Below are 12565 nucleotides of genomic sequence, written 5' to 3'. Positions count from 1 at the left end.
TGATTCACACAGTCTCCTCTTAACAGTTGTTCTAGAGATGTGTCTGCTGCTAGAACTCTGTGTGGCATTGACCTGTTCTCTAATCTGAGCTGCTGTTAACCTGCGATTTCTGAGGCTGGTGACTCGGATGAACTTATCGTCCGCAGCAGAGGTGACTCTTGGTCTTCCTTTCCTGGGGCGGTCCTCATGTGAGCCAGTTTCTTTCTAGCGCTTGATGGTTTTTGCGACTGCACTTGGGGACACTTTCAAAGTTTTCCCAATTGTTCGGACTGACTGACCTTCATTTCTTAAAGTAATGATGGCCACTCGTTTTTCTTTACTTAGCTGCTTTTTTCTTGCCATAATACAAATCCTAACAGTCTATTCAGTAGGACTATCAGCTGTGTACTGTATCCACCTCCTGCACAACACAACTGATGGTCCCAACCCCATTTATAAGGCTTGAAATCCCACTTATTAAACCTGACAAACTTTTGGTCTGTACTGTATGTTTGTGATGTCATTTGAAACAAATCAGTTTTCTGAAACATAAATCCTGCTGGATGTAAAATAATCCAACATACATGTTTTTGGACTTTGGGAGGAATCTAAAGAGAGACCACCCCCTGGCTTGGGGAGAACATGTAAATTCCAAGCAGAAAGACCCTTAACATATTACTTTTTTAAAGTTTTTTGACACCAGTGGCTTTTATTTAAAGCAATTTGACTGGAAAGAGATTGAAGAGAGAACAGGAAGACATTCAGCAAATAGCCTGAGATTGGGAATTGAATCCAGGACAACCACATCGGGAACTTTAGCCTCTGCACATGATGCGCCCGCTCTACCAACTGAACAACCCAGCACTCCTGAGCACAGGACTTTCTTGTTGCAGCAATGCACCATTGTAGAGTCCTGATTGAAAACATTGCAGCTAAATAGTGACAGAACCCCTTAAGTTAAACTGCACACTTTCATCAACATTGCATTCTCTTTTTACAATTTGAAACGTAATTGTTTTTACTGAGAATTGTCAGTTATTATTTAGTTTTTATCAGCTATGAAGAGTTATCTGTTGTTTTAAACAACATTTTAATGTTTCTTTTGATATTTCATTTTTTCATCTTTGAAGAATCTTTTTATGGAAAGGGTGCTATAAAATACACTTTAACCGCTATCTTTCCCCCAGGATTTTTTCCAGGTGACATTAATTAAAATCATGAGATGTGACGTTGTGTTGGTGTGTGCAGGTGAAGCAGCGTCAGGAGGAGGAGAAGAAGCAGCTGTGTGCCATCAGGGATCAGCTAAGGCCGGTCGTCCACACGGACCAGGTCAGAGACCCCAACACTAACACCGACTCAGACTGTGTTACAGATCAACTGATTAGAAAATGGTTTGTTTGTATGTGCAGGACTCTTTACCTAAACAGGTGTACAGTATGCATCAACTTCTGGGAGACAAACAATACGGAACAGAGAGAACAGGATTCCTCTACAAGAAAAGTGATGGGTAAACACAGACAGATTGCAAACTTGTTTATGTTTAATTTAGGTGTTATATAATAAGACATAATTAATTCAAAAAAGGAACAGATTTGTAATTTAGATAGCTGTGTGCTTTTCATAACATGACAAGCTGATAAAAAATGGATTCTCACCAAGTACAATATAAACGGAAGGAATTTTGCTCGTCCTCATTAATAGTAATGGCTGTTCACGTTCTAGAGAGGTAATCATTAATTATATCCTTGAGTGTAATGAAATGCTTTGTTTCGTACAATCTATTTTAATGTGGAGAAAACTAAACCTATTTTATTGCATTCAAGGTTATGTTTTTACTGGGAATAAGGAAGACACATGCAAGCCATGTTTGCTTCATAAATGTGTTTGTGTGAGCTGTGGAGGTTGCAGGTTCTAATGTAATATACAGAGGACCAAGGTTATTTTTTACATGTAATGTCCAGTGTGGTTGAAAACTGGTGAAGGGGCACCATCTTACAGGATAAAGTCAGGGAATAAAAGTCCTTGTGACTTATAAACAGGTGACTGACCTTACCTTAACCAGCCCCACTATCATGTTCAGTTTGTTTCAACAAAATAAGCATTAAATTAGCCCAGCCACTTACTGCTATTTGAAATATTTGATCTGTTTCTCTTTGTTAGTCGCTTCTCACTTTTTTCACTTGCCTCATGTATTTTGATAGTTAGTTGTTCCACGCCTAGAGCCAGTTTTAATTGAAAATACCTTGGTTGATACTGGTTAGATCTGCTGCTGACCTTCCTGTTATTTTGAGGCTTTCCTCTGTGATCAATGAGTACAGTAACTGCTGGATTCTTTTTAAGTCCTGGACTTTATGCGCCTTTGGCCATGGCAGTGATTGCCCTTGCATTACATGATTGGGAGGGATGATTTAATGCTGAGTTCAAAAGTAGATGTGAAGTGGGAAGCAGCCATGATGCTGGTGTTTTATACATTATATTATCTACTTTTGAACTCAGCTCTTTTTATTTATCTCCCTTCAAGGCTCAGATGGACAACAGTGGTAGGTCATCTTCAAACCCTGAACTGGTCCTTACATAACACATGGAAGCAAAAGACTGTCTAAAGGAGGCTTCAGTTTAGTAAATGACATGAAATTCAGACAAATGAGTCAAAGTTAATGGCTGGTAGGATCAGGGAAAGCAAAAGTGTGTGTTGTCACCATCTGGCAGAAGATTTTTAAACCTGTGAAACTATTTAAATAGGCTACAAGATTTTGTAGGAATCACTTAATCAAGTTTACAGAATGCTTTCTGACTCTTATCTGGCTGTTATCTATTGCACTAAAGACTGATTAAAAACAAAGATTTTTAAGACAAAATGTACCTAAAAAAACGCAGCTCAAACATATATCTACACTCAAACGCTTGAAAATGAGGGAAAAGCATGTCAGTGTTATTTGGATTGCTAAAATATTGTGTTTGTGTTGCAGGTTGAGGAAAATGTGGCAGAAGAGGAAATGTTCAGTTCACAACTGTTACCTTACTATTGCACATGCCACAGTGAGTGTGTGTTTGTGGAAGTTACTGCATCCTCTGGTTTTTAACATTGAAATTGTAATAAATAAGATTTCAGAATTAAAACTACTGGTTTGACTTCTTAAAAAAACATGGTTTTAATAAAAAACATTTTAGCATTACTAGGTATTTTTGTGGTTTCAAGGTAATTATATTCCCAAAATGGAAGAGAGGCCTTAGGTCATTTTAAGACAGACTTGGGAATTAAACAGATGAATGTACCTGCATCACCCAAACATGCCTTGTTAGTGTAGAATACCTTTAATTATCTCAATGTAATTGATGGATAAGTATTTGTTTATTCTCATTATGTTTTTAAACCGATAATAATAATAATTTAAACATAAATAATTCTTTGTATTATCTGTCTGCTAATGTTGTGCCTTATTCCCTCACGCAGTATATTTGAATGTTTTTGCTTTTAGTTGTTTTTTACTCAGCATGTTAGAGGACTCTAACATGCATGCAAGGTTTAAGATTTACTATCTTGCCAACTTTTTTTCTGTGTCCTTAAGCCAAATAAACCTCCGACTCGGCTAAACCTGCTCACCTGTCAGGTGAAACCCAGCATGGAGGACAAGAAATGCTTCGACCTTATCTCCCGTAAGACAAATCAAAAAGGGCATTAAGTAATTTGTGATCATTGTGACAAATACTTTCACTGTATTTAAATTACTGTATTTACATAAAACCTATAAATAAATAGTATACATATAATTAGAAAAGATAATAATTAACCATATTTACACAGAGAAGGTAGAAACTATTTTGTATATTAGATACATGCTTGGACTCTTTGTCTTGTAGATAATCGGACTTATCATTTCCTGGCCGAGGATGAAGCTGAATGTGTTGTGTAAGTCAAAAATCTTTCAATTTGGTTGTTAAAAAGCAGGTTCGCTGTGTGATGTGTGCATAAAAAAAAAGCCAAAGAAAAAAACAAACTTTATTTAAGCATTGATATTTGAGTCCTCTTTGTTTGAATTCTTTCATCTAACCTGGTTCTTTATCTTGACCTCTTCTTTTGTAGTTTGAAATCGAATATTTTTTTTAACTAAAAGACAGTTAAAAGTTGGTCAAAAAAACAAATGAGAACCCGGGATATATTTGTATAAAAGATGTACAATTCTATTGTTGTTACTAAGATGTTACAGGTTGCAATGTCAATCCCTGCTGTGCTCATTCAGTATAGCATTCCAATGGCAGTGTTCTACATCAGAATTATCATAATAATCATAAAGTGTGTCTGAAGATGAGAACTGTGAGTTAATTTTTGTTGTGAATGTTTAGATGGATCTCGGTGCTCATTAACAGCAAGCAGGAGGCTCTGAGCATGGCCCTGGATGGCGGCAGGAGAGGGGGTGGAGGTGATGAAAGCAGTGTGGAAGATCTGACCCGGGCCATCACTGATGACATCCGCAAAATGCCGGGAAACAACAGCTGCTGTGACTGTGGCGCTCCAGGTAATCTCTGTTTGTCAATCATATTTGATTTTTTACTCCTCATTTCAAGTGTGCAAGTCACCTTTCTACTTCTCTCAAGATCCTGGATGGGTCTCAACAAATTTAGGCATCCTGACCTGTATTGAGTGTTCGGGGATCCACAGGGAGATGGGGGTCCATGTGTCCAGGATCAAGTCTCTGAGCCTGGACAGCCTGGGAACCTCAGACCTGCTGGTATGGAACATCTATATCTCTATTGATCCTCTAGTCACCTTTGAGGATCTACTATTTATATTTTTGGTGCAGTGTGTTACTCTGTGCTGAAATTGGTGTATACTGATTACAAAGTCCAAAACAGGTTTAATATGGGCTCACTTTAGGTCAGTTAGTTGTTCATCAGTGAATCTACCCAATGATCCATTCCTCCATCCATGATGTGGCAGCTACCATTGAAAAAGAATTAGGATAAGCACCACTGTGTTCAACATGTTTAATTGCTGTTTGATTGAAGGACGGATGTGTTTGTGAAAGGGTTAAATCTTTCACTGAAATGGACTGTCACATTCAGGAAAACAGAAGTTGATCAAATATAATCTCCTAACTAAAGTCTGTGTTGCTCAGCGCTGTCTAGAAATAAGCTTTATTAGTTCCCAAGCTCAGGCTCCATACAGACTGATGAGGTACATCGTGTCAATAAGGCACAACCTAATGTCAACTGTTTGCAACTGAGAATACTTTAGTTGTTGTAATCTCTTGTTTTATGAACATCAAATTATTTTATGCTAACATGCTGTTCCCTGTTTCAGCTTGCCCGAAATGTTGGGAACTCTGGTTTTAATGAAATATTGGAGGCAAACCTGCTTAGTCCATCACAGAAGCCCTCCCAGCACAGCCATATGTAAGCTACACAACTAATATCATTTATTATAGGGGGAAAATATACATTTGAAACATTGTACTTCTAACAGGGCGGAGCGCAAAGATTTCATCCTGTCAAAGTATCAGGATGTTCATTTTGTGAGGAGGTTCAGCAGTTCTTCTGCAGCGCTAAGACTGGGCCTGCAGGAGGCAACTAAGAGCTGTGACATCTACAGCCTGGTCCAGCTGTACGCTCAGAGGACGGAGCTAAGCCAGCCCTTGCACACCCACATACAGGTAACCACACTGAGGAATATACATTCACACACATGTACTTGTATTTACAAATGTACAGCTTTAAATTGTCCCTCATTTCTATATATTTTTGCTTAAGTAAACCAGACCTTTTTGTAATCCATAAGTGAATAGCTCCACAGGCTTTCATAAGGTCTTTCAAAGTTTTTCTTAGTCTTTGGCAGCTTTGTCAGTAATGTTGTGCACTGGTACACTCAAATACACACAGATTGAGAAATTAACAGGCCCAAACATCTACAAAGCCAAAACCTACCAAACACAAACATGCAACATCCCCCACACTTATTGCCCTCCCCTGGTAAAGATGTGTATAAAACACTGAAATTCTTGCAGTAGCAATGAAAAGAAGAAAAAAAAAAACCTTACAGATCAAACCTCTGAGAACATTTATTCAGTGAGAAAATCCCATAGGTTCTATGGAAAATAACCTCCCACATGTTTTGGCAGCTTAGAACAACTGATATTAAAGCCTTGAAAAACGTTTTTGCTGATAGAACAGCACTTAGTGTTCTCCTTTACAATTTAGAAAGGTTTCAAAGAGAGGGATTTTTGACCATTCCTCTTTGCACAATCTCTCTAGACAACCCAGAGCCCTTGATCATCTCTTATGCATGCTTATCTTAAAAAAACAAAAAAAAACATTTTCACTGTTTTGCCAGAGACCTCCAGATTTTAGTTAAATTATTCAGGTATTTCAAGGAGTTCATAATGTCTTGAATTCCAAGTAGGGTTTCAGGGTTTTTAGAAGAGAAACAGGCCCACATGTGATTTTTCACACATTCATTCTTTGCTTCATACCAAACCTAGAAATGCTTGTTGCCAAAAAGCTAAATTGTAGTCTTACTGACTAAAGCACACATTTCCAGTTAAAAACCCCTGTAGAGCTTAGAAAACATCACAGATTTATGTTTGTGATGGTAGACTCAAAAGTTTTTTTGTGGTATTTTACACAAAAAACCTTTTGGCATGTAGATGAGGTCTAATTGTTGTTTTAGAGATTTAGTGACCCCAATATGCCACTAATTGCTACAGTTCTCTAAAATTGAGCTTTGGAGTTTTTTTTTTACCTTTCTTCCCATCCTTATTATGTGTGGTGGTGAAATAAACTCCTCATCCCGTCTCATTTGTCACAGCTACCCCTGTTTTAAACCACTTATTGACTCGGACTGTTTATATATAGGCAGCTTTAGCTAAGCAGCTATATTCTTAAGGCCATTTTCTGAATCATGAAAATCAACACAGATCAATATTAGTTCAATGTTAGCTCTCTTGTCTTTTTTGTTTTGAAGAACTAAGAGAAATTCCACGTCATATTAAAACACCATAGAAACAACAGGTCAATGTTTGCTAAATACAAGTTCCTTGATACTCTGATTAACTTAAAAGCCTGAATAAAAAATAGCAGTAGCTGAGGTTTGTTTTTGTTTTTTTTTAAGTTCCTAAAGTGTATTTTTGTTCACCAAATATACTTGAATTAAAGGTTGGATGTTTTAAAAAATTTTCAGTGTCAGATTTTGCTACTACAATATAATAATAGTAATATATTTTAGGGCTTTTTACACATCTTTACCAGGGGTGCCTATAAGTTAATTCATTGTTTCTGTGAGTACATGTGTATTCAAGTAAACATACTGTTACAAGTGATATAGACACTTTATCTGTATAAAAGTTTAAATTTCAAAACATTTCAATAAAAAATTATCGGTTTGTTGCAACATCAACAGGAGAAGGGGGAGACGGCTCTCCATTTAGCCGTCCTATTTGCTGACAGGACGTCGCTGCATATCCTGGACTTCCTGGCCCAGAACTGGTCAGTCTGCTATAATGATGCTTTTTAGTTTATACGCCTGAGAGTGGTAATGTTCACACCTGCATGTTTACTTGCATAGGTTTTCTCTTTTTTCCAGCTCCAACGTGGATGTACAAACGTCAGCAGGAAACACGGCGCTGCACTACAGCTGCCTGCACAACAAGAGCGACTGTGTGAAGCTGCTGCTGAGAGCCCGAGCCAACATACACATCAGTAATACAATCACACACTTAAAGTATTATTCAAGTACAAACCTGCCTCCTGAATAAAACAACGTCTTTAAAACTCATGATGTTAGTGTATAGTTTAGTCTGAACAGAGGATGCTTCATTTAAACGATTTCTTGTAAATGCATTTTTCAAAGAAATAAGTATTAATTAAACCAACCAGACACATCAGTAGTACCTATTATTATATATATTTTTTTCTTTTTACATTTATAAATGTAAGGTGCATGAACACTGGAAATGAAGAAAAAGCTTTACAAAATCCTGACAAAGTAAAAAAAAAAAAATTTCTAAATCCCCCATAAAGCAAATTTAGTCTTTGTTTTGTTCAAAGAATCGACATTATGTAACAATATAATTTTTCTGTGTTGCAGAGAATGAGTTAGGAGAAACTGCTCTGGATGTGAGCCGCCGATTGAAGCACAGTGAATGTGAGGCGCTGGTGAGAACCTTAGTCTGATTATGGAGCGATTTATTTAATTAATTGAAAACCTAAATTCTCTGGTATTCTTTGTACTTCTAGTAGTTAATGTAAACTTTTCACAATACAAAATATAATAGGAATGACAGTAAGAAGTAAAACAATTTAAGGCCAAATTGGTCAGAAATTTTAGAAGGTTATGCAATTGTAATCATGAATAAATAAAATCAAACAATACATAATCAGCTGATGTGATGATAAATTAAAAAAAAGACAAGATGCCCTCTCCAGGTTTCCCTCATTAATGACTGACGTGTGATTGCAGCTGCAGCAGGCCCAATCCAACCAGTTTGACCATCACGTCCATGTGGAGTATGAGTGGAGGCTTCGCCACGATGATGTATACGACAGTGATGACGACTTTGATGAACGGGTAGCCATGACAACAGATTGTCTGCTGAAATTAAATATTGGTTTTGATTAATGATAAAGTGCCAGATTTTGTGAATTCTTATTTAATCTGTTTGATCTTTTAAATGTTTACATAATATCTATATTTATTTATTTATTTATTTATTTATTAGGTTTATTTGATAGTTGACAGACACACAATAACATAGACAAACTGAATAAAACAGCAGTCCCATATGCCTGTATCATAGTGCTTATAGCATAAGCTAGTTTGCAGCACTTTGCAAATGGGCTTTAATAGCTTTTATATTTCAGTTAATGTTGCATGGCAATCACGAAACATCAGTATGTAATTACTTACTAATAATAATATTTAGCAATTTTGAAACTCTTGGATAATATTAATAACTGTTCCTACTTTTTTGTTTGTAACTTTATTTTTTAAATAAAATTTTTAATAAGTTATCAATTTCTAACTGATCCACAATCGGGGTGTCTGATTAGGCCAGTAAGCAGACTTGGCATTTTGGAAACTATTCTATTCTATTCTATTCTATTCTATTCTATTCTATTCTATTCTATTCTATTCTATTCTATTCTATTCTTGTATAGAATAGACGTCCCTCTCCCCAGACACCTCCTCCAGCTCCTCCCAGGCCAGCCGAGAGACATAGTCCCTCCAGCGTGTCCTGGGCCGTCCCCTGGGCCTCCTCCCGGTAGGACGTGCCTAGACCACGTCCCAAGGAAGGCGTGCAGGCATTCCATGTCCATAGAGCCAGCCTAAGCATCCAGAGATCGGGCCGTCGAGGTCTCCACCTTCGTCCGCTGCCCAATCCTCTTTGCACCGGTCCCTCATGGTTCCCCCTGTGGGTGGTGGGCCCACTGGGGGATGGCCTCGTGTCTCTCTTTAGGCTTGGCCCGGTCGGGTCACGTAAGGAGCAAGCCAGCCACCAGGCACTCTCCAACGAGTCCCAACCCCAGGCCAGGCTCCAGGGTGGGACCCTGGTTCTGCCGCACCGGGCGACGTCACGTGTCTCGATGTTTTGGTCCTCGTGAAGGCGTCTTGAACCGCTCTTTGTCTGACCCGTCACCTAGAGCCTGTTTGCCATTGGAGACCCTACCAGGGGCATTTAAGCCCCAGACAACATAGCCTCTAGGATCATTTGAGCACTCAAACCCCTCCACCACGTTAAGGTGACGGTTCAAAGAGGGTTCTATTCTATTCTATTCTATTAATAAGCTAGGAGCTGGATAAGGAACACACAGACCTTTTTTAACCGCTGTTTATCTGTGTGCATCTGTTAATAGTTGGAAACCTGTGTCTTGTTTCAGAATGGTCCGGTAAAGAAGGAGCGCTCCTCATCTTCATCATCCTCAGTCTTCACCCCCTCGTTCTCCTTCTCCTCCCGTCCTTTCAACTTTAATCAGTCCTCCACCTCCTCCTGCTCTGTTGTCCTCCCATCCTCTGGAGGACCAGGAGCAGGTCTCCTCAGCGTGGGGAGAAGACTGGCCATGGCCATGGACCTCCACAGCCGTCAATCTGGCTCTGCCCCCAGCCCTCCCCCTCCCCCTCCATCCTCACCCGCTCCACCACTGCCGCCCCGGGTTAAAGGTTAGATTCAAGCTGTTGTAAATTGTATATATTAATTATAGCTTTGAATGCACAGGAAATTGTTTTCCACCAACTTTTACTTCATTGCTAGCTGTTTATGTTTTTTATGTTATATATATATATAGATACAAATATTTGAATAAATGAAATATATAATTACTTCCAGAAGAAACATTTGGAAACAGCTGGAGCTATTATGCTCTGATTTATGTGTACATTTTCCATAATTACTCATCTGAAAAAAATGAATGTTGTTTTTATTCCCTAATTAACTGAATTTGCACTCTTCATGCTGAGCATTCAATGTGAGCTTTTCACCAGCGGTAATGTGTTTGGATGAGTGTGGTCTAGAAAATGACTTTTTAGTTTCTGCTGCAACTCAAGGTTAATTATTTGGAGATGACAATGCTTATTGTGTTGTCCTAAATGCATTCATCGTTGTGAATAATTATTGTCCAATTGCACAAAACAAAAAAAGTCTTCTGCTTGTCAGATGCTGCATGTGCAAAGCTGGCACAAAGAGATAGCATCTTAGCAGCTCTAGCAACTAATTTCAACTGTGAAGCTAAAGCTTTACTAGTTTAATCATCTTTTATCTTTTAGCCCCTTGTGTTCCCCCTCCTCCTCCTCCAGCTGGGGGTGATGGAGTGAGGGATGAAGAGGAGGAAGAGGCAGAGGTTTTCTTCCCCATTTCAGGAAACAGAAAAACGACACCTCCCCCTCCCATTGCTGCCCGCCACAAGAGGACCTGCTCTGAGTCTAATAAGCAGGGTAATATCTATGAGACACCCCAGAGTTAGTCTGTCAGAGTAACACTGTCATTAACTCTGTGTGTGTGTGTATGTGTGTGTGTGTGTGTGTGTACAGATCATGGGTTGCCAACCAGTCCCAGGATTTATACTGGTCCAGACTCCTCCTTCAAAAAGTGTGTGTGAGTATTTGAATAACACCATACTTTAACACAAATAGGAAGAGACGTTTTGTATGATTAGTGGGCCGGGTGTCAAAAAAAGCGGACCGGGTCGCGGGGGCAGCAGACTCAGCAGAGACGCCCAGACGTCCCTCTCTCCAGACACCTCCTCCAGTTCCTCCAGGGGGAGCCCAAGGCGTTCCCAGGCCAGCCGAGAGACATAGTCCCTCCAGCGTGTCCTGGGCCGTCCCCTGGGCCTCCTCCCGGTGGGACGTGCCTGGAACACCTCCCGAGGAAGGCGTCCAGGAGGCATCTGGTATAGATGCCCGAGCCACCTCAACTGGCTCCTCTCGATGTGGAGGAGCAGCGGCTCTACTCCGAGCCCCTCCCGGATGGCTGAGCTCCTCACCCTATCTCTAAGGGAGTGCCCGGCCACCCTACGGAGGAAGCTCATTTCAGCCGCTTGTATCCGGGGTCTCGTTCTTTCGGTCATGACCCAAAGTTTATGGCCATAGGTGAGGGTAGGAACGTAGACCGACCAGTAAATTGAGAGCTTTGCTTTTCGGCTCAGCTCTCTCTTCACCACAATGGACCGGCACAGCGCCCCCATTACTGTGGCAGCCGCACCGATCCGTCTGTCGATCTCCCGCTCCATTCTTCTCTCACTCGTGAACAAGACCCCGAGATACTCAAACTCCTCCACTTGAGGCAGGAACTCCCCAACCTGAAGAGGACAAGCCACCCTTTTCCGGTCGAGTACCATGGCCTCGGACTTGGAGGAGCTGATTCTCATCCCAGCCGCTTCACACTCGGCTGTGAACCGCCCCAGTGAATGCTGTAGGTCTTGGCTAGAGGGGGCCAGCAGGACCACGTCATCCGCAAAAAGAAGAGACGAAATCCACTGGTCCCCAAACCAAACCCCCTCCGGCCCTTGGCTGCATCTAGAAATACTGTCCATAAAAGTTATGAACAGGACCGGTGACAAAGGGCAGCCCTGCCGGAGTCCAACATGCACTGGGAACAGGTCCGACTTAGTGCCGGCAATGCGGACCAAACTCCTGCTCCGCTCGTACAGGGACTGGATGGCCCCTAATAAAGGGCCCCCGATTCCATACTCCTGGAGCACCCCCCACAGGGCATCACGAGGGACACAGTCGAATGCCTTCTCCAGGTCCACAAAACACATGTGAACCGGTTGGGCAAACTCCCATGAACCCTCGAGCACCCTGTAGAGGGTATAGAGCTGGTCCAGTGTTCCACGGCCAGGACGAAAACCACACTGCTCCTCCTGAAGCCGAGGTTCGACTATTGGTCGGACTCTCCTCTCCAATACCCTGGCGTAGGCCTTACCAGGGAGGCTGAGGAGTGTGATCCCCCTGTAGTTGGAACACACCCTCCGGTCCCCCTTCTTATGTAGGGGGACCACCACCCCAGTCTGCCAGTCCAGAGGCACTGTCCCCGACCGCCACGCAATGTTGAAGAGGCGTGTCAACCATGACAGCCCTACAACATCCAGAGACTTGAGG

General features: G+C 40.9%; 1 protein-coding gene across 3 annotated transcripts in view; it reads left to right on the top strand.

Annotated features, from left to right (window-relative positions):
- The window catches only part of unm_sa1614 (un-named sa1614), a 32540-nt gene that overhangs the window by 10619 nt on the left and 9356 nt on the right, over nt 1–12565 (top strand). The window contains exons 9-24 of one of the 3 annotated variants that reach the window (XM_047347056.1): nt 1228–1308; nt 1389–1486; nt 2949–3018; nt 3549–3636; nt 3841–3889; nt 4324–4496; nt 4576–4709; nt 5282–5373; nt 5444–5630; nt 7373–7458; nt 7538–7671; nt 8060–8127; nt 8432–8539; nt 9850–10129; nt 10733–10900; nt 10997–11054. In XM_047347056.1, coding sequence (XP_047203012.1) covers nt 1228–1308; nt 1389–1486; nt 2949–3018; nt 3549–3636; nt 3841–3889; nt 4324–4496; nt 4576–4709; nt 5282–5373; nt 5444–5630; nt 7373–7458; nt 7538–7671; nt 8060–8127; nt 8432–8539; nt 9850–10129; nt 10733–10900; nt 10997–11054 — 1874 coding nt within the window. Of the gene's footprint in view, nt 1–1227; nt 1309–1388; nt 1487–2948; nt 3019–3548; nt 3637–3840; nt 3890–4323; nt 4497–4575; nt 4710–5281; nt 5374–5443; nt 5631–7372; nt 7459–7537; nt 7672–8059; nt 8128–8431; nt 8540–9849; nt 10130–10732; nt 10901–10996; nt 11061–12565 lie in introns of all 3 variants that reach the window. The other 2 variants (XM_047347055.1, XM_047347057.1) reach the window with 2 other exon arrangements.

Source organism: Girardinichthys multiradiatus, chromosome 20 (genome assembly GCF_021462225.1).
Source record: "Girardinichthys multiradiatus isolate DD_20200921_A chromosome 20, DD_fGirMul_XY1, whole genome shotgun sequence".
Classification (NCBI taxonomy): domain Eukaryota; kingdom Metazoa; phylum Chordata; class Actinopteri; order Cyprinodontiformes; family Goodeidae; genus Girardinichthys; species Girardinichthys multiradiatus.
This window is presented reverse-complemented; position numbering and strand designations above follow the sequence as displayed.